Here is a 24,109-nt window from a genome sequence, read left to right as displayed (position 1 = left end):
ACACTTGGTGAGTTCCCTGGAACACCGGGGACACATATTCATGTAGAAAAGACGTGCACAAGTGCATTTTGCATGATAGGTCCCCTTTAAGTATTTGTACTTCATACTGTGCAGTTCTTGGAGAGTATGAAGGAGGATCTGGAGTCGCAGCAGAAAGTCAAACAGGTTGATCCATGACATAATTTTGCATTACAAAAACAATACAATCTTCTTCAATTACAAACAATTAAAGTAATGGACTGGAGTTTCCAGTTCCTCGTCATCATTCCAGCTGTTCTTGTTTTTACTGCTGGGGAATCTAATTGAACAACAGTGTCTTTTATAAACACTTCATTTTAGTTGGATGAACAAATAACTGCATTTGTAATGTACCTTTAGATAAAAGACTCAGGTTCATTTCCTCCTATTTGTGCAGCACAAACGGTCTCTCTCTCTCTCAGGACACGCCACGTGAAATATCTCTGCTCTCATCACCTCTGAACAAACTGCTTTGTTTCCTCCTCAGAGACATGAAGCCAGAGAACATCCTGCTGGACGACAACGGTACGTAAGAGACAGTGAACGCATCGTGATGACTTCACTGTCAGGGTGCAACTAGAGGAGGGAGAAGTACTCAGGTCTTATACTTGAGTAAAAGTACAAGTACTCAGGTCTTGTACTTGAGTAAAAGTACAAGTACTCAGGTATTGTACTTGAGTAAAAGTAGAAATACTCAGATCTTGTACTTGAGTAAAAGTAGAAGTACTCAGATCTTGTACTTGAGTAAAAGTACAAGTACTCAGGTCTTGTACTTGAGTAAAAGTACAAGTACTCAGGTATTGTACTTGAGTAAAAGTAGAAATACTCAGATCTTGTACTTGAGTAAAAGTAGAAGTACTCAGATCTTGTACTTGAGTAAAAGTAGAAGTACTCAGATCTTGTACTTGAGTAAAAGTAGAAGTACTCTGATCTTGAACTTGAGTAAAAGTAGAAGTACTCAGATCTTGTTCTTGAGTAAAAGTAGAAGTACTCAGATCTTGTACTTGAGTAAAAGTAGAAGTACCAGAGTGTAGGAATACTCTGTTACAGTAAAAGTCCTGCATTCAAAATGTTCCTCAAGTAAAAGTAGAAAAGTATTATCATCAAAATATAGTTAAAGTAGCGACAGTAAAAGTAGTGATTGTGCAGATTGGTCCATTTCAGAATAATATATTTATTAGCAGAAATACTTAAGTAAAGTACAAGTACCTCTAAATTGTGCTTAAGTACTTGAGTAGATGTACTTAGTTACTGGTGTGCGATAGATATCTCTGGAACAGCGTGTAATGCTGATCTGATGACGTGGGTCTGGTGATGAAACGCTCTGTATTTTGAGTCTGAAGATAAGGTTCGAGTCGAGCCAGTCCTCCTCCTCTGCCTTCGGCTCAAACAAAGGTTCAGGAAGTGGAATCCGCTCAGGTGTGGTTTCTATTTTTAGAAAAAGCACCTGTTCCTGCATTCTTAGGTTAGGGTTAGGAGACCTGGATCTACCTTTTGTTCCGCGTGTTCTCAATTATTACACATTCCTGTTGAGAGCCGTAACCAGAGGAGGAGGAAGCTTTTCGTATAAATAGAAAGGTCTTAAAATAAGAAGGGAAAGTCCTGTATAGTTAGGGACAGAACTAAATCAATAAACAAAACAGATTCATTTGTTTTTGTATCTTCTTTCCATGCATGCTTTTGGACATGTTTCTGATGATGTTTGTATATTACACACATACACACATTTGACAGATTCTTTCAGACATTTTCCACCAAGTTTTCTGTGAAAGTAGTACTTCTTTAAGTACTTAAATAATAAGCCCTGAATTCAAATAGTTACTTACTGTAAGTAGAAGTAAATGAATATTATAAACAAATAGGTTCATTATTCATCATAATTTGTTTTTAGTCATTTTTACACGAAGGCTTTTGGAACATTTTCAGAAATTATTTAATATTTCTTCTGGAATTTTTCACATTTTTAGAAATCTTACATTTTTTAAACAAACATTTTTGGAGAGCTCCGAGGCATTCTCCAGACGTTTTGCCACATGTGTTTTTTTTAACATATTTCTGTCACCAGAGGTGGAAGAAACACTCAGAATCTACTCAGGTTTCTAGAAGTATTACCAACAAATGTACTTTAATAATTAGTAACATTTATTTCAGACATTTCTCACTATTACTTCTGGAATTTCAGACATTTTTCACATTATTTTTGGAGCGTTTTCAGACAATTCTCTGTGTTTTTTTAACATATTTTTGTCACCAGAGCTGGAAGAACTACTCAGAATCTACTCAGTTTTTAGAAGTATTACCAACAAATATACTTTAATTAATAACGTTTGTTTTGGACATTTCTCTCCTGGAATTTTCAGAAATTGTTCACATTATTTTTGGAGCATTTTCAGACATTTTCCACACAATTCTCTGTGTTTTTTTAAACATATTTTTGTCACCAGAAGTGGAAGAAACACTCAGAATCTACTCAGGTTTCTAGAAGTATTACCAACAAATGTACTTTAATTAGTAACGTTTATTTTGGACATTTCTCTCCTGGAATATTCAGAAATGTTTCCCATCATTTTTGGAACTTTTTCCACACAATCTTCCGTGTATTTTAAAATGTTTCTTTTCACCAAAATGGGAAGAACTACTCAGTTTTCTAGAAGTATTACCAACAAATGTACTTTAATTAGTAAAGTTTGTTTTGGACATTTCTCTCTATTACTTCTGGAATTTTCAGACATTTTTCACATAATCTTTGGAGCGTTTTCAGACATTTTCTAGACAATTCTCTGTGTTTTTTTAAACATATTTTTGTCACCAGAAGTGGAAGAAACACTCAGAATCTACTCAGGTTTCTAGAAGTATTCCCACCAAATATACTTTAATTAGTAACGTTTATTTACTACATTTTTCCCATTATTTTTGGAGCATTTTCAGACATTTCTCTGTGTTTTATTTCTACATATTTCTTATCACTGCTCAGGTGTTGTCCTGGAGCAAATGTACTGAATGAAATGTTCTGGTTGAGCAGCTCTGGAGGCGGAGCTGACTGAGAGCTGAAGGGAAAGTCCGTCTTCTTAACAGTGGAAAAATAAACCGGTTGGGTGATTTTCTATTAATATCTTTTTGTTGATTTCCTTCAGGACACATCCGCATCTCTGACCTGGGCCTGGCTGTGAGGCTGAGCGAGGGCTCGCTGGTGAAGGGCAAGGTGGGCACCGCAGGGTACATGGGTACGTTTACATCAATATGTTGAATTTAAAAAGTCTATTTTTTTTTGCATTTTAAGAAGTTGTATCTTTACAGAGCATGCTCAACGAAAGGAAGTGCAGTTAAAAGTGTAAGAAGTACAATATCAAGCAGTAAATAGGATAAAAAAGACATAATTTAATTACAAATAAATAAATGTTTTGTCTTTTTTAAGAAAATACATAAAAAGATACTGACTGTAAAATAACAAAACATGCTCAGTTTTCTGTTCTCTGTTGACAATTAAAGACAATATTTGGTGTTTGACCTCTTTAAACCATATTTTAAACTGTAAATTGCATCACTTTAAGTCACATGTGTCAAACTGAAGGCTCGGGGGCCAAATCAGGCCCTTGGTGGATTTAATTTCGGCCCACAGGATAATTTCTAATTACTATTAGATCTGGCCCGCTGGTATATTGCACGCACACCTTCACTCCATCCTGAGGGTCTCCTCAGCTCAGAGCCTGACCCCAAACATTGATGACCTTGCACCCAAGATGAGATGCCAAGTATCTGGCTTGAACTAGCATCACAGAGCAGCACACTGAGTTCACATGGATGTTTCCTTCTGCACTTTCTTTCTTTAGACAACAGGGCATGTTTGTTTTTCTCTCTGAGGGAAATAGTTTTGTTGAAGTTGTTGTTGGCCTGTGGAAAAATGTACTCATAAGAAATGACTCTGGAGAAGCTGCAGATGGAGCCATAAGAAATGAATGCAACTGATTATTTAATGTTGTTTTTATAGGCAATCATTTCAGCTTTGTTAGTTCCAGGTTTAATATGTGCAATAAGTTCATTTCAATAAGTTCTGCAATAAACATTGAACCAGTCCGGCCCTCGACTAGTACCCATTTTATAATGTTGGCCCACTGTGTGTTTGTACAAACAAATATAAAAATATGTATGCAAATACCTATATATACACAATCAACAGACACATTTGTACCTATGCACACATTAAGACATGTATACAAAATAACAGTCACTTCAAAATCTTTGGGTATATATCTTATATCTTCAGGTATTATAATTATATTATATATAGATAAAAACAAAGTTTAATATGATTTTCTAACAATACAGGATGCCTACATATCAAATATTTACACTCACCCTGAGCATCCTCGGGTTCCTCTCTCTTCCTCCACTAACCCCTGAAACTCAGATGTAATGGATGTTTTCCTCCTGGTTTCAGCCCCCGAGGTGATCGGACACAAACACTACGGGCTGAGCGTGGACTGGTGGGGTCTCGGCTGTCTGATCTACGAGATGACGGCGGGGAAACCCCCCTTCCGACAAAAAGGAGAACATCCCAAGGCCGCGGAAATGGAGAGGAGGATCCAGAACCAACCGCTGGAGTTCGGGGAGAAGTTCGGGAAATCTGTGAAAAACCTCTGTTCCTCCGTGAGTCTGAAATCAATATAATATAATCAAGTGTTAAATCAGACTTTAGTTCCACCTGGAGTAAATCCACAAGCTACCCTGCAGTATACAAAGACATTCAAACTAGCTGCACCTTTACCAGCTTTGAGAACACTTTCATGATCAATCATTATAAAACATATCATATATATTATTCTGAAATGGACCAATCTGCACAATGACTACTTTTACTGTCGCTACTTTAACTATATTTTAATGATAATACTTTTCTACTTTCACTTGAGGAACATTTTGAATGCAGGACTTTTACTGTAACAGAGTATTCCTACACTCTGGTACTTCTACTTTTACTCAAGTACAAGACCTGAGTACTTCTGCTTTTACTCAAGTACAAGATCTGAGTACTTCTACTTTTACTCAAGTACAAGATCTGAGTACTTCTACTTTTACTCACGTACAAGACCTGAGTACTTCTACTTTTACTCAAGTACAAGATCTGAGTACTTCTACTTTTACTCAAGTACAAGACCTGAGTACTTCTACTTTTACTCAAGTACAAGATCTGAGTACTTCTACTTTTACTCAATTACAAGATCTGAGTACTTCTACTTTTACTCAAGTACAAGACCTGAGTACTTCTACTTTTACTCAAGTGCAAGATCTGAGTACTTCTACTTTCACTCAAGTACAAGATCTGAGTACTTCTACTTTTACTAAGTACAAGATCTGAGTACTTCTACTTTTAATCAAGTGCAAGATCTGAGTACTTCTACTTTACTCAAGTACAAGATCTGAGTACTTCTACTTTCACTCAAGTACAAGATCTGAGTACTTCTACTTTTACTAAGTACAAGATCTGAGTACTTCTACTTTTACTCAAGTACAAGATCTGAGTACTTCTACTTTTACTCAAGTACAAGATCTGAGTACTTCTACTTTTACTCAAGTACAAGATCTGAGTACTTCTACTTTTACTCAAGTACAAGATCTGAGTACTTCTACTTTTACTCAAGTACAAGATCTGAGTACTTCTACTTTTACTCAAGTACAAGATCTGAGTACTTCTACTTTTACTCAAGTACAAGATCTGAGTACTTCTACTTTTACTCAAGTACAAGATCTGAGTACTTCTACTTTTACTCAAGTACAAGATCTGAGTACTTCTACTTTTACTCAAGTACAAGATCTGAGTACTTCTACTTTTACTCAAGTACAAGATCTGAGTACTTCTACTTTTACTCAAGTACAAGATCTGAGTACTTCTACTTTTACTCAAGTACAAGATCTGAGTACTTCTACTTTTACTCAAGTACAAGATCTGAGTACTTCTACTTTTACTCAAGTACAAAGATCTGAGGTACTTTACTTTTACTCAAGTACAAGATCTGATACTTCTACTTTTACTCAAGTACAAGATCTGAGTACTTCTACTTTACTCAAGTACAATATCTGAGTACTTCTACTTTGACTCTAAGTACAAGATCCTGAGTACTTCTACTTTTACTCAAGTACAAGATCTGAGTACTTCTACTTTTACTCAAGTACAAGATCCTGAGTACTTCTACTTTACTCAAGACAAGATCTGAGTACTTCTACTTTACTCTAAGCACCAGATCTGAGTACTTCTACTTTTACTCAAGCACCAGATCTGAGTACTTCTACTTTACTCAAGCACCAGATCTGAGTACTTCTACTTTTACTTCAAGCACCAGATCTGAGTACTTCTACTTTACTTAAGCACAAGATCTGAGTACTTCTACTTTTACTCAAGCACCAGATCTGAGTACTTCTACTTTTACTCAAGCACAAGACCTGAGTACTTCTACTTTTACTCAAGAACAAGACCTGAGTACTTCTACTTTTACTCAAGCACCAGATCTGAGTACTTCTACTTTTACTCAAGCACCAGATCTGAGTACTTCTACTTTTACTCAAGTACAAGATCTGAGTTACTATCTACTTGCTACTTTACTCAAGCACCAGATCTGAGTACTTCTACTTTTACTCAAGCACCAGATCTGAGTACTTCTACTTTTACTTAAGCACCAGATCTGAGTACTTCTACTTTTACTCAAGCACCAGATCTGAGTACTTCTACTTTTACTTAAGCACCAGATCTGAGTACTTCTACTTTTACTTAAGCACCAGATCTGAGTACTCCTCCCTCCTCTGGTCTTTGTAGAAATGACTAAATACTTATACATATATCTAAATATACGTCTCTGTCCCTCAGCTGCTGAACAAAGACCCCAGCGAGCGTCTGGGCTGTTTGGCTTCGGGGGGGAAGACGTTCAGGATCATCGTTTCTTCAGGAAAATGAACTTCCGGATGCTGGAGGCCGGACTCGTCGAGCCGCCGTTCAAACCTGATGCAAGTACTTTCAAAATAAACCACTAAAGATACATGTTATGTCTCTTTAAAACGGATGACTTCATGTTTTTGTCATTATCAACTTACTTTAGGTAAAAGCATCGCTAAGTAAAGATACAGAAGTCGTTTTGTGAAAATGTGCTTTGTTTACGTTTCAATCAACCCACAGACTTATATTGCTTCAAAGGAACGTTTATTGGTAAAAAACCCGCTGTAATTTGGCAGTACTTATACACAAAATAAAGACACATTTAAAATAATGATTGTAATATAATTTAAATGTCATAAATGTACTTGCAGTGGTGGAAGAATGAATACGATTTTTAATTGACGGAAACGTTTAAAATGATTATATTCACAATGCATCACTCATTATGCAGATTTATTATAATACTGGATTCATAAAGTGCAGCTAATCAATACATCGCTTATTAGAGCTATTAGTAAAAGGTAGTTTAATCCAGGTTAATAATTCATATTGTATTTTTGGATACGAAGTCATTATATAGTTCAGTATGAGGAGAACAGAAAGGATAGAACATGGAGATAAGGTTACCTCAAGTATATCATCTTTCATACAGTATTTTCTTTAAAGGTCACCTGTCATGCAGAATCCTCTCTTCATGTCTCTTCTTCATCAACATGTGTCCCCTCTTCTTCATGTCTCTTCTACATCAACATGTGTCCCCTCTTCTTCATGTCTCTTCTACATCAACATGTGTCCCCTCTTCTTCATGTCTCTTCTTCATCAACATGTGTCCCCTCTTCTTCATGTCTCTTCTACATCAACATGTGTCCCCTCTTCTTCATGTCTCTTCTTCATGTCTCTTCTTCATCAACATGTGTCCCCTCTTCTTCATGTCTCTTCTACATCAACATGTGTCCCCTCTTCTTCATGTCTCTTCTACATCAACATGTGTCCCCTCTTCTCATGTCTCTTCTTACATCAACATGTGTCCCCTCTTCTTCATGCTCTTCTGACATCATGTGTCCCTCTTCTTCCGGTCTCTTCTTCATCAACATGTGTCCCCTCTTCTTCATGTCTCTTCTTCATCAACATGTGTCCCCTCTTCTTCATGTCTCTTCTACATCAACATGTGTCCCCCTCTTCTCCATGTCTCTTCTACATCATGTGTCCCCTCTTCTTCATGTCTCTTCTTCATCAACATGTGTCCCCTCTTCTTCATTTCTCTTCTACATCATGTGTCCCCTCTTCTTCATGTCTCTTCTTCATCAACATGTGTCCCCTCTTCTTCATGTCTCTTCTTCATCAACATGTGTCCCCTCTTCTTCATGTCTCTTCTTCATAACATGTGTCCCCTCTTCTCATGTCTCTTCTACATCAACATGTGTCCCCTCTTCTTCATGTCTCTTCTTCATCAACATGTGTCCCCTCTTCTTCATGTCTCTTCTACATCAACATGTGTCCCCTCTTCTTCATGTCTCTTCTACATCAACATGTGTCCCTCTTCTTCTTCATGTCTCTTCTACATCAACATGTGTCCCCTCTTCTTCATGTCTCTTCTACATCAACATGTGTCCCCTCTTCTTCATGTCTCTTCTTCATCAACATGTGTCCCCTCTTCTTCATGTCTCTTCTTCATCAACATGTGTCCCCTCTTCTTCATGTCTCTTCTACATCAACATGTGTCCCCTCTTCTATCATGTCTCTTCTTCATCAACATGTGTCCCCTCTTCTTCATGTCCTCTTCTTCATCAACATGTGTCCCCATCTTCTTCATGTCTCTTCTTACATCAAACATGTGTCCCCTCTTCTTCATGTCTCTTCTTCATCAACATGTGTCCCCTCTTCTTCATGTCTCTCTTCTTCATCAACATGTGTCCCCCTCTTCTTCATGTCTCTTCTTCATCACATGTGTCCCTCTTCTTCATGTCTCTTCTTCATCAACATGTGTCCCCTCTTCTTCATGTCTCTTCTTCATCAACATGTGTCCCCTCTTATTAATGTCTCTTCTTCTCTACATCAACATGTGTCCCCTCTTCTTCATGTCTCTTCTTCATCAACATGTGTCCCCTCTCTTCATGTCTCTTCTTCATCAACATGTTGTCCCCTCTTCTTCATGTCTCTTCTTCATCAACATGTGTCCCCTCTTGTTCATGTCTCTTCTACATCAACATGTGTCCCCTCTTCCTCATGTCTCTTCTTCATCAACATGTGTCCCCTCTTCTTCATGTCTCTTCTACATCAACATGTGTCCCCTCTTCTTCATGTCTCTTCTTCATCAACATGTGTCCCCCTCTTCTTCATGTCTCTTCTTCATCAACATGTGTCCCCTCTTTCTTCATGTCTCTTCTCATCAACATGTGTCCCCTCTTCTTCATGTCTCTTCTTCATCAACATGTGTCCCCTCTTCCTCATGTCTCTTCTTCATCAACATGTGTCCCCTCTTCTTCATGTCTCTTCTACATCAACATGTGTCCCCTCTTCTTCATGTCTCTTCTTCATCAACAGGTGTCCCCCTCTTCTTCATGTCTCTTCTTCATCAACATGTGTCCCCTCTTCTTCATGTCTCTTCTTCATCAACATGTGGTCCCCTCTTCTTCATGTCTCTTCTTCATCAACATGTGTCCCCTCTTCTTCATGTCTCTTCTTCATCAACATGTGTCCCCTCTTCTTCATGTCTCTTCTTCATCAACATGTGTCCCCTCTTCTTCATGTCTCTTCTTCATCAACATGTGTCCCCTCTTCTTCATGTCTCTTCTTCATCAACATGTGTCCCCATCTGTGGAAAGAGACTGAAAGTTTCAGGAACAAAGATTCTCTCTCTTTTTGATCCATTTTTATAAAAACCTGTCTGAAAATGAGCTGATCAGATTTTGGCCACTTTGTGATGTCATAACGATGTTTTGTCTTGTGTAACCATTAGCCAATCAGCAACCAAGGTCACCCCCCCCCCCCCCCCTTATCACCTGAATCTCCTCCTAGAGCACCATTGAGTTCTTTGTAACCAAATCTCTCTCAGAGGGGCGTGGGGAGGGGCTCCTTATTTTCATCTAAAGTAACAGACAGAGAATCAGCACTATGTAACTGAGACCTGATGAAGAACAGTATAACAGGGGACCTTTAATACTTCTCTCCCAGCAGGATAAATGGTGTTTTTTGAGTATTAAAGGGTTCAAAACGGTATTCCTGCTCACTGTGTGGTGGCCCCATTAGGAGGACAGAAAGGACAGAAAATGGAAATAATCAATGAAATACCTCAGTTTGAAGTACCTCAAATATATAATCTTTAGTACAGTAGTTCACTTAATGTACTTCACTCAAACCAGTGGAGGATAAATGGTGTTTTTTGAGTATTAAAGGGTTAAAAGCTGTATGTCTGCTCACTGTGTGGTGTTTGACTCTTTGAATTGGATCTGTTTGCCCCCTGCAGCCCAGACTGGTGTACTGCAGCGACGTGCAGGACATCGATGAGTTCTCCACGGTGAAGGGGGTCACTCTGGGTGAGACCGACTGCGAGTTTTACAGCAAGTTCAACACGGGCAGCGTGTCCATCAACTGGCAGAACGAGGTACTTGTACTCTGACGGAGTATCTGCTTTCCAGGACACTTTATACTTCAAACCCCACTGCAGATCAAAAGGGAAATATTCTAATTCACAACATGTATTGGTACTTGTGGGTTATCTGTTATATTGAACCCTAACCCTCCTCTGAAAACAAACAGAAGAAGTGGCGACAGATAACCAACAAGTACTGAAGTAAACAGATATGGTTCTAAACTGTATTGAAGTAAACATGTATTATTTTGAATTGTATTTTAGTGAACATGTATTGTTTGAACTGTTTTAAGTAATCACATATATAGATATTGTATTCTCACTTACAACTCACTGACCCAGAGATCCTGTTACACACACATACACCTCCTCCTACCAGCACACACACACACACATATTCTTTTCAAGGTTCTTTCTGGGCATCAATATATCTGTGCACAATGTTTAGTTATTTAACAGCTTTAGTATTGTTTTAAATAAAGATATTCTCACATAACAGAAGTTTATCAAATATTGCAATCTGTGTAAATTAGACTTACAGTTTGTACAAGAACAGCTTAGTCGTTTAATCACTTATCCAATTAAGAGACACCTTATTGGCATAAGGTGCTAGTGGAGCCTCGCAGCGGCTCAGTTGAGGCTCCCTCCGCGAGGTGAGGCCCCACGCAGTCTGCATGATCGGCCTGTAGGGAGGGACGGCCCTATGAGTACTTCCACTGAGCATCTGAATACCTCCTCCTCTCTGCAGGTGATAGAGACCGGGTGTTTCAAAGAGCTGAATGTTTTCGGCCCTGAAGGATCCAGATCTTCAGACCTGGACTGGACTCAGACTCCCGAGACCCCCAAACGCAGCCTGCTGGACCGCATCTTCCGCAGACACGTGAGGAAACTCTGCAGCAGCAGTCATCTGCATTAATGTCACTGCTACACTGGTGCAGATGTTGGCTACTTTAATCAATACATTATTCTGTAAGCAAGTTGCTTTTTACTGCATTTATCACAGACTCTTTTGGACATTTTTCAGATACATTTTCGTTTTGTTTTTTGGCAAATTCTGTTAAAATGTATATTACCAAACAACTCTCCATAATTCTTTCTATATTTATTGGACGTTTTTCCTACTTTTTAAAAAACAATTTCAGGTATTTGTAGACTTTATACACATATTATTTTGCATCTTAGATGTTTTAACCTCCTTTATGAACTGTTGGCTAGTTTAATCTGCAGCAATGCTTCATATTCGATCAATTCAAAGGTAACTTCTTGTGAGTTTCTCAGAAAAACAGATGCATTTTCCAGATGATCATCGGTACTTTTTAAGTTTCAGTTTAACAAAAGTCATCTGGAGAGGAAGGGGATGCACGTCTGTAATGTGAAAAGCAACTTAAGTAAGATAAGATGGAACTTTATTTATCCCCTTGGGGAAATTCAGGCGTTTATAGCAGCAACAGGATTAGTACAATATTTACCTAATAATTAGAGTTGGGAAGTAGTGGAGTACAAATACTTCGTTACTGTACTTAAGTACATGTTTCTGGTATCAGTACTTTACTCCACTACTTATTTTTCTGACCACTTTTTACTTTGACTTCTTACATTTTTAACACAAATACCTGTACTTTCTACTTCTTACATGTTGAACTCAAATACCTGTACTTTCTGCTTCTTACATGTTGAACACAAATACCTGTACTTTCTACTTCTCACATGTTGAACTCAAATACCTGTACTTTCTACTTCTCACATGTTGAACTCAAATACCTGTACTTTCTACTTCTCACATGTTGAACACAAATACCTGTACTTTCTACTTCTCACATGTTGAACCCAAATACCTGTACTTTCTACTTCTCACATGTTGAACCCAAATACCTGTACTTTCTACTTCTCACATGTTGAACTCAAATACCTGTACTTTCTACTTCTTACATGTTGAACACAAATACCTGTACTTTCTACTTCTTACATGTTGAACACAAATACCTGTACTTTCTACTTCTCACATGTTGAACTCAAATACCTGTACTTTCTACTTCTCACATGTTGAACACAAATACCTGTACTTTCTACTTCTCACATGTTGAACCCAAATACCTGTACTTTCTACTTCTCACATGTTGAACCCAAATACCTGTACTTTCTACTTCTCACATGTTGAACTCAAATACCTGTACTTTCTACTTCTTACATGTTGAACACAAATACCTGTACTTTCTACTTCTCACATGTTGAACTCAAATACCTGTACTTTCTACTTCTCACATGTTGAACCCAAATACCTGTACTTTCTACTTCTCACATGTTGAACCCAAATACCTGTACTTTCTACTTCTCACATTTTGAACACAAATACCTGTACTTTCTACTTCTCACATGTTGAACCCAAATACCTGTACTTTCTACTTCTTACATTTTGAACACAAATACCTGTACTTTCTACTTCTTACATTTTGAACACAAATACCTGTACTTTCTCTACTTCTCACATTTTGAACACAAATACCTGTACTTTCTACTTCTCACATGTTGAACCCAAATACCTGTACTTTCTACTTCTTACATGTTGAACACAAATACCTGTACTTTCTACTTCTCACATGTTGAACCCAAATACCTGTACTTTCTACTTCTCACATGTTGAACCCAATACCTGTACTTTCTACTTCGTACATGTTGAACACAAATACCTGTTACTTTCTACTTCTCACATGTTGAACCCAAATACCTGTACTTTCTACTTCTTACATGTTGAACACAAATACCTGTACTTTCTACTTCTCACATGTTGAACACAAATACCTGTACTTTCTACTTCTCACATGTTGAACACAAATACCTGTACTTTCTACTTCTCACATGTTGAACACAAATACCTGTACTTTCTACTTCTTACATGTTGAACCCAAATACCTGTACTTTCTACTTCTTACATGTTGAACCCAAATACCTGTACTTTCTACTTCTTACATGTTGAACACAAATACCTGTACTTTCTACTTCTCACATGTTGAACACAAATACCTGTACTTCTTCTACTTCTTACATGTTGAACACAAATACCTGTACTTTCTACTTCTTACATGTTGAACCCAAATACCTGTACTTTCTACTTCTCACATGTTGAACACAAATACCTGTACTTTCTACTTCTTACATGTTGAACCCAAATACCTGTACTTTCTACTTCTTACATGTTGAACACAAATACCTGTACTTTCTACTTCTTACATGTTGAACACAAATACCTGTACTTTCTACTCTTACATGTTGAACCCAAATACCTGTACTTTCTACTTCTTACATGTTGAACCCAAATACCTGTACTTTCTACTTCTTACATTTCCCAAACAGGCTGGTTCCTTTAGTTTGAATGTGTGTTTGGTGGCGTGATCATTATTATTTAGAGTCATGGCGTGCCTATTGATTTGAACACGATCCGTGTATCCATCATTTCCTGGTCTTCTCTAAAGAAGAGGGACCAATGAAAACGTTGTCATGTTGCCGTTGTTCAGCATGGAAACATTCATTAGCTAACAATGACATTATTGTTCTATTAATATAAAGGGAGGTCAGGTACTCTTTAAAACAGCTGCTAGTTATGGGTACTTTTTACTGAAGTACATTTCAAAGCCCTCTTTACTTTGACTTGAGTAAAGAAGTTTAGTCAGTACTTTCTACTTTCACCAGAGTATTTTTAAACACGAGTATCTGTACTTCTACTTGAGTAAAGGATGTGTGTACTTCTATTCTACCATCTCTGGTAAAGCTTAAGTACAGGTACCTTGTATGTGTAGTCTCCTCTAAGTGTGTGTATAATGAATCTGAATCTCTCTCAGCACCCTCAGGATGCGTCCGATGACAGCAGACAGGGTTTGAATTCCAATGAGAGCTACATGAAGTCCGGACTGGTGAGCACGTCGATGTGAAGAAGAAACTCAAAGACACTGAAACACAAACACTGGAGCAGAAAACAAACATGAAGGAGAACCTGTTTCCTGTCATTATCTGTCCTTTCTCCCACAAATGCACTATATCAGCACTTGCTTCATTTCTGCCTTCTAAACACATTGTTGTCATTCACTCACATCCTGTTTTAACATTTTAAATCTAATTACTTCAGTAGCAGTAGCACAACAGACTGTATGAAACTACTATGACATTAAAACTGATATCACTATTGCACTGTTTTAGCAGAAAACGTTTAATGTAGTGGTTCCCAAAACCTGTTTTATTCAGATTCTGTGATTTCTTTTATAAAATATTAAACGTTTGTTATTTTTATTTGTGTTTCTATCCAATATTTGACATGTTCACCTCTCTACTTTAAAGAGTCCTCTCCTGCTGATGTTCAGGTGTATATCAGTATGTAGTGTCTCTACTTTAAAGAGTCCTCTCCTGCTGATGTTCAGGTGTATATCAGTATGTAGTGTCTCTACTTTAAAGAGTCCTCTCCTGCTGATGTTCAGGTGTATATCAGTATGTAGTGTCTCTACTTTAAAGAGTCCTCTCCTGCTGATGTTCAGGTGTATATCAGTATGTAGTGTCTCTACTTTAAAGAGTCCTCTCCTGATGATGATCAGGTGTATATCAGTATGTAGTGTCTCTACTTTAAAGAGTCCTCTCCTGCTGATGTTCAGGTGTATATCAGTATGTAGTGTCTCTACTTTAAAGAGTCCTCTCCTGCTGATGTTCAGGTGTATATCAGTATGTAGTGTCTCTACTTTAAAGAGTCCTCTCCTGCTGATGATCAGGTGTATATCAGTATGTAGTGTCTCTACTTTAAAGAGTCCTCTCCTGCTGATGTTTCAGGTGTATATCAGTATGTAGTGTCTCTACTTTAAAGAGTCCTCTCCTGCTGATGATCAGGGTGTATATCAGTATGTAGTGTCTCTACTTTAAAGAGTCCTCTCCTGCTGATGTTCAGGTGTATATCAGTATGTATGTGGTCTCTACTTAAAGAGTCCTCCCTGCTGATGTCAGGTGTATATCAGTATGTAGTGTCTACTTTAAAGAGTCCTCTCCCGCTGATGTTCAGGTGTATATCAGTATGTAGTGTCTCTACTTTAAAGAGTCCTCATCCTGCTGATGTCAGGTGTATATCAGTATGTAGTGCTCTACTTTAAAGAGTCCTCTCCTGCTGATGTCAGGTGTATATCAGTATGTAGTGTCTCTACTTTACAGAGTCTCTCTCCTGCTGATGTCAAGAGTTATATCAGTATAGTAGTGTCTTCTACTGTTAAAGAGTCCTCTCTGCTGATGTTCAGGTGTATATCAGTATGTAGTGTCCTCTACTTTAATAGAGTCCTCTCCTGCTGATGTTCAGGTGTATATCAGTATGTAGTGTCTCTACTTTAAGAGTCCTCTCCTGCTGATGTTCAGGTGTTATTCAGTATGTAGTGTCTCTACTTTAAAGAGTCCTCTCCTGCTGATGTTCAGGGTGTATATCGTTGTAGTGTCTCTACTTTAGAGTCCTCTCCGCTGATGTGTCAGGTGTAGATAGTAGGTGTGTCTCTACTTTAAAGAGTCCTCTCCTGCTGATGTCCAGGTGTATATCAGTATGTAGTGTCTCTACTTTAAAGAGTCCTCTCCTGCTGATGTTCAGGTGTATATCAGTATGTAGCGTCTCTACTTTAAAGAGTCCTCTCCTGACTCCTGCTGATGTTCAGGTGTATATCAGTATGTAGTGTCTCTACTTTAAAGAGTCCTCTCCTGCTGATGTTCAGGTGTATATCAGTATGTAGTGTCCCTACTTTAAAGAGTTCTCTCCTGCTGATGTTCAGGTGTTTATCAGTATGTAGTGTCTCTACTTTAAAGAGTCCTCCTCAAAAATAAGTGTAAGTTTCAAGCAGAAATATCAAATGTTCAATGTTTACAACCCAAGAATGTCAGGAGTTCAACTTTGTTCATGTAGCATTTATTTTTTATTTATTCAACCCAGAGTATAAAACAGAGAATAATTGACACACATTGTAAAACAAATAAAATCAGACTCAATACACAAACAATGTTTCTGCAGATGGAGTTAGGCTGCAGAGAAACATGACATTATAACTTCAAAAAATACAGATTTGAAAGGAAAGCACCAGAAATAATGTGTCAGATGTTCGTAAAGGAATGTCAGCTGATCATATGCAGCCAATAAGAAATGAGCTTGGTGACATCACAGCATATTTATCCACTTTCTGTCTTGGAGTGGAAGTCAGCTTCTTTGAGGAGCGACAGTTCCCTGGTGCTTTTTATTTTACCGTCTGAAGGTGGACCATGGGGGGGGACCATGGGGGGAGGGGGGGCAAGGTGTGTGTGTGTGTGTTGATTTCTTTCATCCCTCCCACGGGGGGGAACGCCGTCCGTCCACATCCGTCTCCACGTGATACAACATGTCCGCCAGCGTGTGCTCCGTCACCGCGCCCCAGCCCATATCACTCATCTGAGGGAGGAGGAGACGTGATTCATGAATGAATGCAGAATAAAGATTATCTGGGAAATAAAAATGTTATTAAATGCCTTCAAATTGAACATATTCAGGGGGTTATTCAATTGAATATAATATAATAATCAGGGGTGCACATAACTTTCTTAGTGAGTTACTCAAATGAGTACCAGGAGACAATGTTTGGTACTCAGGGCTGCCCACGCAAGGTTCAGCCCCTCTGTTTCGCGAGCGTTGGCCGGGGGGGGGGGATGTCGGTTTGGGTGTGGTATTGAAACGTCGACGGGGTGGAGGTGGGTGCTAGTGGAGCACGCGCCGGACAAGTGACGGTACGCAAATGCGCTCAGTGACACAAGTGACGGTACGCAAATGCGCTCAGTGACACAAGTGACGGTACGCAAATGCACTCAGTGAGACAAGTGACGGTACGCAAATGCGCTCAGTGAGACAAGTGACGGTACGCAAATGCGCTCAGTGACACAAGTGGCGGTACGCAAATGCACTCAGTGAGACAAGTGGCGGTACGCAAATGCGCTCAGTGAGACAAGTGACGGTACGCAAATGCGCTCAGTGACACAAGTGACGGTACGCAAATGCGCTCAGTGAGACAAGTGACGGTACGCAAATGCGCTCAGTGACACAAGTGACGGTACGCAAATGCGCTCAGTGACACAAGTGACGGTACGCAAATGCGCTCAGTGACACAAGTGACGGTACGCAAATGCGCTCAGTGACCACAAGTGACGGTACGCAAAATGCGCTCAGTGACACAAGTGACGGTACGCAAATGCGCTCAGTGACACAAGTGACGGTACGCAAATGCGCTCAGTGACACAAGTGACGGTACGCAAATGCGCTTAGTGACACAAATGCACTTAGTGACACAAGTGACGGTCCGCAAATGCGCTTAGTGACACAAGTGACGGTACGCAAATGCGCTTAGTGACACAAGTGACGGTACGCAAATGCGCTTAGTGACACAAGTGACGGTACGCAAATGCGCTCAGTGACACAAGTGCGGACGCATACGCATGCGCTCAGTGAGACAAGTGACGGTACGCAAATGCGCTCAGTGACACAAGTGACGGTACGCAAATGCGCTCAGTGACACAAGTGACGGTACGCAAATGCGCTTAGTGACACAAATGCACTTAGTGACACAAGTGACGGTCCGCAAATGCGCTTAGTGACACAAGTGACGGTACGCAAATGCGCTTAGTGACACAAGTGACGGTACGCAAATGCGCTCAGTGACACAAGTGACGGTACGCAAATGCGCTCAGTGAGACAAGTGACGGTACGCAAATGCGCTTAGTGACACAAGTGACGGTCCGCAAATGCGCTTAGTGACACAAGTGACGGTACGCAAATGCGCTTAGTGACACAAGTGACGGTACGCATTTCAGATGTTTGCCGCGCATGCGTACCAGTTATGTGCACCCCTGATCATAATGTTGTATTTATTGAGTGTAGGTTATTCAAACCCTTACTCACACATTACTAAATTAAATTATGATGGAGGAGAAATAATAATTACGGAAATACAATTGTATATTACCTGTGAATAAAAATGATATTAAATGCTTTAAAAATTGACATATTGAGGGTTTTTCAATTGAATATAATATAATAATGTCATATTTATTGAGCGTAGGTTATTCAAACCCTTACTCATTCATTATAACATTTATCAGTTATAGAGAGAGAGAGAGAGAGAGAGAGAGGAGAGAGAGAGAGAGAGAGAGAGAGAGAGAGAGAGAGAGAGAGAGAGAGAGCGAGAAGAGAGAGAGAATAGCTAGATCGATTACTCGATCAGAAGTAGAATCCTCACTTGACTTCATGACTCCACACGGTAGCGATCTTTTATACGTCATGTTCTCTGCACAAACTAGATATCATATGAAGCGGAGAGTCCACAGATTCTGTTGGTAATAAGTTTCATCACTATGCGATCAAAACTCACTCTTAACCCTGTGTTCTAGTATGATAAATAAAAGACATTGTACCTTGAAAATCAATGCATTCTAATAGCGGGTACATTTTACCCGTTGGCGTTTTTTTTTCCTAAAACCTTTCTCTACTTAGTATGTGTACTTTTGTTTTAAATACACACAATTATTCTTACATACAGTAGGAACAATATTTGATCTATGATAATATTTAAATCACGTTTGTTGTTATTTAATCCAACATCGCCATCTACTGGAAAATAAAGCCTGTTACATTTCTAAAACTAAAGATTTGACGTTCTTTATTACCAGGAAATATCGTTCCAGCGCGGAAGTTCTTACAGGATATTGTTTTAAAGTTAGTTTTACTGTATGACAATATTTTATAAACTCACCGGCTGGTACTTGAGGTCCTTCGGAGGGTGTTTGAAATTCGGCCCGAAGTTAACGGACACCTGCAGGGAGAAGGTAACGTTTAGCACAGGAACAGATCGTAACAAAGCAGAAGGACTCGTGTATAACGTGTTGAATGTGATCTTTAAGTACTGACCGTGCAGCTCTTGTAGAGTGAGATGGCCGGAAAGTACATGCCTTCAAACAGGTTCTCAAAGGCAACACCTTGACTCACTCCGTTTTTAAAGAACACCATCTGGAAAACAGGAAACAACCGGTTAAAGGAAACATTTTTTAAGATTGTAATCATTATTCACAAAAACATTACACAACTTCTAGACCTAGGATATATGATAAAAAGCCTTACCTTCAATAAACACATTAGTAACACAACATTGAAGAGGTTCTCTCACCTTGCTGGGGCTCATTGACTTCAGGCTTTTCTCTGCTTTGTCAACATAGTCCTTCTCCTCAAAGTACAGGTAGCTCTTGAACTTGATAAGAGCCTGAAAAGAGAGAAAGTCAGAATTACACCATGTGGGGAGTCAGTGTAGATCTATGTGTGTACATTTTCACAAGTTTTCACACACATTACAGTCAAATCAAGTGGTTAGAAAAGTGGCAAAATAACTACAGGGTATATGCAGGAATCCTGAAGTCACATGTAAGACCTTTTAAGACCTTTTTTAAGACCCTTTCCATACATTTTAAGACCTCATCGCCACTTGGAGTTCTAACCGGTTACCTTGGTGACACACTTTACCTCACATTGACTATATTCAGTATTGATTGTCCTTCCTCCTTATCTTCCAACCATTTGCGATATTTTTGGAACTTTAAGTATTTTTGGATCTTTAAGTATTTTTGGAACTTTAAGTATATTTGGAACTTTAAGTATTTTTGGATCTTTAAGTATTTTTGGAACTTTAAGTATTTTTGGAATTTTAAGTATTTTTGGAACTTTAAGTATTTTTGGAATTTACGGTATTTTTGGAACTTAAAGTATTTTTTGAACTTTAAGTATTTTTTGAACTTTAAATATTTTTGGATCTTTAAGTATATTTGGAACTTTAAGTATTTTTGGATCTTTGGACCCTTTCCACTTGGAATTCTAACCGGTTACCTTGGCGACACACTTTACCTCACATTGACTATACACAGTATTGATTGTCCTTCCTCCTTATCTTCCAACCATTTGGACGCAGACTTGCATTTCCCCATAACGATGTTGTTTAACAACACCGGCGTAAACGGAGCTTCGCGTGCTATCAAGCAGTGAGCGTGCGATGTCCTGTTCAGATGACGTCTGAACGTCAGTCAGTGAAGGAGACAGTGTGTCCTCACCTTGTCCTTGTAGGTGTCGGGCAGAGCCTTGGCGGTCTCCGTGCCGTCCGGTAACTCGATGAAGAATCCCAGCGTGTCTCCCTGACCGAAGCCAGAGGAAAAACTCTTTCCGATGGACTGGTGGAAGCGAGTTCCCTTCTTACTGCGCCACGAGTAGCTGAACTTATCGTAGCCCAGAGGCGCCTGCAGGTTACCTACGACACGAGGAAAGAAAGGGGATGTCAAAAATACTTTCTCCAAGCCCTCTCTATGCTTTGGAATACATTGGTGTGTTGTTTTTAGGTAGCATCGTTGTTTAGCTACACCTATCGAACCCTCGGGGGCATTTCTTTAAATCAAATTCAATTAAAATGAGCAGAACTATCTCAGGTTTCTCTAAAATGAGCTTGTAAAGACACATTTTGGCCCTAAAGCTGCAAAGTTAGTAAGATATTTGAATGCTTTTTCAAATATCTCTTGTGGAAACCTATTTTAACTCGTGTGGATGATGTGCAATTGTTTCAAGCATCCTCTGCAAAGCCCTGTAGACATGCACTGTGATTTCTGAGTTAACTGCATCTCCACTGACCGAGGGGTTGGGACCACCCGAGCCTCGCGGCCGTCTCTGAAGGCATTTCATCCACCGTCACCTCGAAGAACCAGGACCCTCTCCGGACCCCGTGAGACGCTCGCACCATCGAGTAGCCTTTCTCCCCCGTGACCGTCAGGCGGTCGTCAGAGATCTTCAGCTGAGGCGCTGAAACAACAACAAAGGTTTGTTTTATAATATATAAAAATGCACCTGGTGATAATGTATATATTGGAGAGGCGGTGGTGGGATTAGGCATATATTTTTTTACCAGGGTGAAACAAGCATGCCGTAGGAAAGCAGGGTATATGCAGGAATCCTGAAGTCACATGTAAAACCTTTTAAGACCTTTTTTAAGACCCTTTCCATACATTTTAAGACCTCATCGCCACTTGGAGTTTTAACCGGTTACCTTGGCGACACACTTTACCTAACTTTGACTATATACAGTATTGATTGTCCTTCCTCCTTATCTTCCAACCATTTGCGATATTTTTGGAACTTTAAGTATTTTTGGATCTTTAAGTATTTTTGGAACTTTAAGTATATTTGGAATTTACGGTATTTTTGGAACTTTAAGTATTTTTGGATCTTTAAGTATTTTTTGAATTTACGGTATTTTTGGAACTTTAAGTATTTTTGGAATTTTAAGTATATTTGGAACTTTAAGTATTTTTGGAATTTACGATATTTTTGGAACTTTAAGTATTTTTGGAATTTACGGTATTTTTAGAACTTTAAGTATATTTGGAACTTTACGGTATTTTTGGAACTTTAAGTATATTTGGATCTTTAAGTATTTTTGGATCTTTGGACCCTTTCCACTTGGAGTTCTAACCGGTTACCTTGGCGACACACTTTACCTCACATTAACTATATACAGTATTGATTGTCCTTCCTCCTTATCTTCCAACCATTTGGACGCAGACTTGCATTTCCCCATAACGATGTTGCTTAGCAACCGGCGTAAACGGACCTTCGCGCGCTATCAAGCAGTGAGCGTGCGATGTCCTGTTCAGATGACGTCAAATCCAACGGGATGCCATAAATAAACTACACAGAATCACACTACACACCTACGCAATGATTACATTCAGGCAGACTGTAGAATACAACCTCTTTGGACACCTGGAAAGGCAATTATTGGAAACGTGTTCATTTTACTTTTGGATGACATTGAATCAACAAATAAATGTCTGGACTTGGATCATTCCCGAGTAAGATTCTCTAGCTCGGGCCTCAGTCAGACATATTTTTCGAGTTCATTTTCAGTTTTATTTCTTTAGGTAATTTCTACAATTATTATTATATTATTATTTCTTTAAATACATTTTTCTATACGTCTATTATACACATGGATATTTTTCGATTTATTTATTTATTTTTGTATATTTTCGCTCAGTTTTCTTTATCTGTAGATACAGCTAAATGAAAATTGGAAAAAAGATGTGGACAAAAGTGTCAATATGTTGTACAATCTAACCGAAACAGAAACAACCCAGTGTCCTGTCCACACGGCCATGTGCTTTTTGTTTTGTTTTATTGTTTTATTTTTTATTTAAAGTGGACCTATCATGCTATATTTGAATAATATAGTGTAGGACCATACTATATAGGCATATTTAGACTTTTTTTTGTTCAAAATACCAAACAGATTTAGCCATGCCTCATTTTGCTCAATTTGACATTTTTAGCTCTGTTTTAGCAAGGGCCTTGATTCTGTGAGAACAGCACCACCTACAGGCCTGGCATATGTACTACAGCGTCTCCAGCGCTTTTGAACGGCAATGGCCGTGGCTGTCTCCTCCTGATTGTGGAGTTGGCCCAATAGCCGTAGCGCCACCGTCCTGACGTCAGGACAGTGTTCAGAATCTGGATCAGTTTTTATCAGATCCGTTGGCAGCCCCTTTTTTAGAGATTTGGGTATGGAGGAAAATAGAGAGGGTTTGTGTTTTCTGACACTTGGTGAGTTCCCTGGAACACCGGGGACACATATTCATGTAGAAAAGACGTACAAAAGTGCATTTTGCATGATAGGTCCCCTTTAAGTATTCCAGTAATGTATGTTGCATGTTTTTATTTGATTGTATTTACTTTAAAATGAAATGTGTCTTTAGGTGGACAAACAAAATCTATCCAGGGACTACAGATGAAAAATAGCCTCTTGGCTAACTCTGGCACATTGACAGAAATGTTGATTAATGTGCGCTCTAACCCGAACACCGTCCCTGTTACATAAATACAAATAAATATATATATTTTTTAAATGAAGTAAAAAAATAATAATCACTCAATGGTGTCTAAAAATAAAATAATAAATAGTGCAGTTAGTCTGTGGGTTACCTCTGTCGTGTAAGGCGAGCAGAACCCTCTCGTACAGACAGGCCCGGTACAGATCTCCAGGGATGGGTTTCCCCGCCCAGCAGTCCAGCTCCAGTTTCTCCGGGTCCGGAGCGTGAGGATCCGGTTCTGCCAGGATGTACCGGTACCCGTCTTTATTAAAGGGATGCTCCAGGGGTAGCCATGGGGGGGGAGACGCTGCGCTGAGAAGAGGGGGTCGCTGAGAAGAGGAGGAGGAGGAGGAGGAGGAGGAGGAGGAGGAGGGAGGAGGAGAGGTTTGTTTTTGTTTAATTTAAGGCTCTAGTGTGATATGTCACTTTGAGTTTTCTTTACTCAAATGAAAAGTGCGCTGAATAAAAGTCTTTGAATTTAAAATAAATAATAAAACTAATGAAAAAAACACATAAATAAATGAAAGAGTGAATTAATAAAAGTCATATTTTGACTTAAATAATTGATGAATCAAAAGTTATTCATCATGCAGACAGTGAGACTGCAGTGTCTGTGTGTGTGTGTCTGTCTGTCTGTCTGTCTGTCTGTCTGTCTGTCT

General features: G+C 39.0%; 1 protein-coding gene and 1 pseudogene across 1 annotated transcript; one reads left to right on the top strand and one right to left on the bottom strand.

Annotated features, from left to right (window-relative positions):
* Positions 1–14,805, top strand: part of LOC117499316 — a 28,102-nt pseudogene extending 13,297 nt beyond the window's left edge.
* Positions 14,806–16,421: 1,616 nt separating this feature from the next.
* On the bottom strand, positions 16,422–23,779 carry LOC117499315 (set1/Ash2 histone methyltransferase complex subunit ASH2-like; the record flags this gene model as incomplete). Its single annotated transcript, XM_034151652.1, is given in 8 exon segments — positions 16,422–16,962; positions 19,310–19,369; positions 19,465–19,563; positions 19,721–19,813; positions 20,652–20,845; positions 21,220–21,387; positions 23,563–23,733; positions 23,736–23,779. Coding segments are annotated over 8 exon segments (937 nt in total), but the record flags the coding sequence as incomplete, so codon positions are not given.
* Positions 23,780–24,109: the final 330 nt, after the last annotated feature.

This window comes from Trematomus bernacchii, unplaced genomic scaffold (genome assembly GCF_902827165.1).
Source record: "Trematomus bernacchii unplaced genomic scaffold, fTreBer1.1, whole genome shotgun sequence".
In the NCBI taxonomy this organism is placed as follows: Eukaryota; Metazoa; Chordata; class Actinopteri; order Perciformes; family Nototheniidae; genus Trematomus; species Trematomus bernacchii.
Note: the sequence above shows the minus strand (reverse complement) of the source record. Positions and strands in the feature narration are given on the sequence as shown.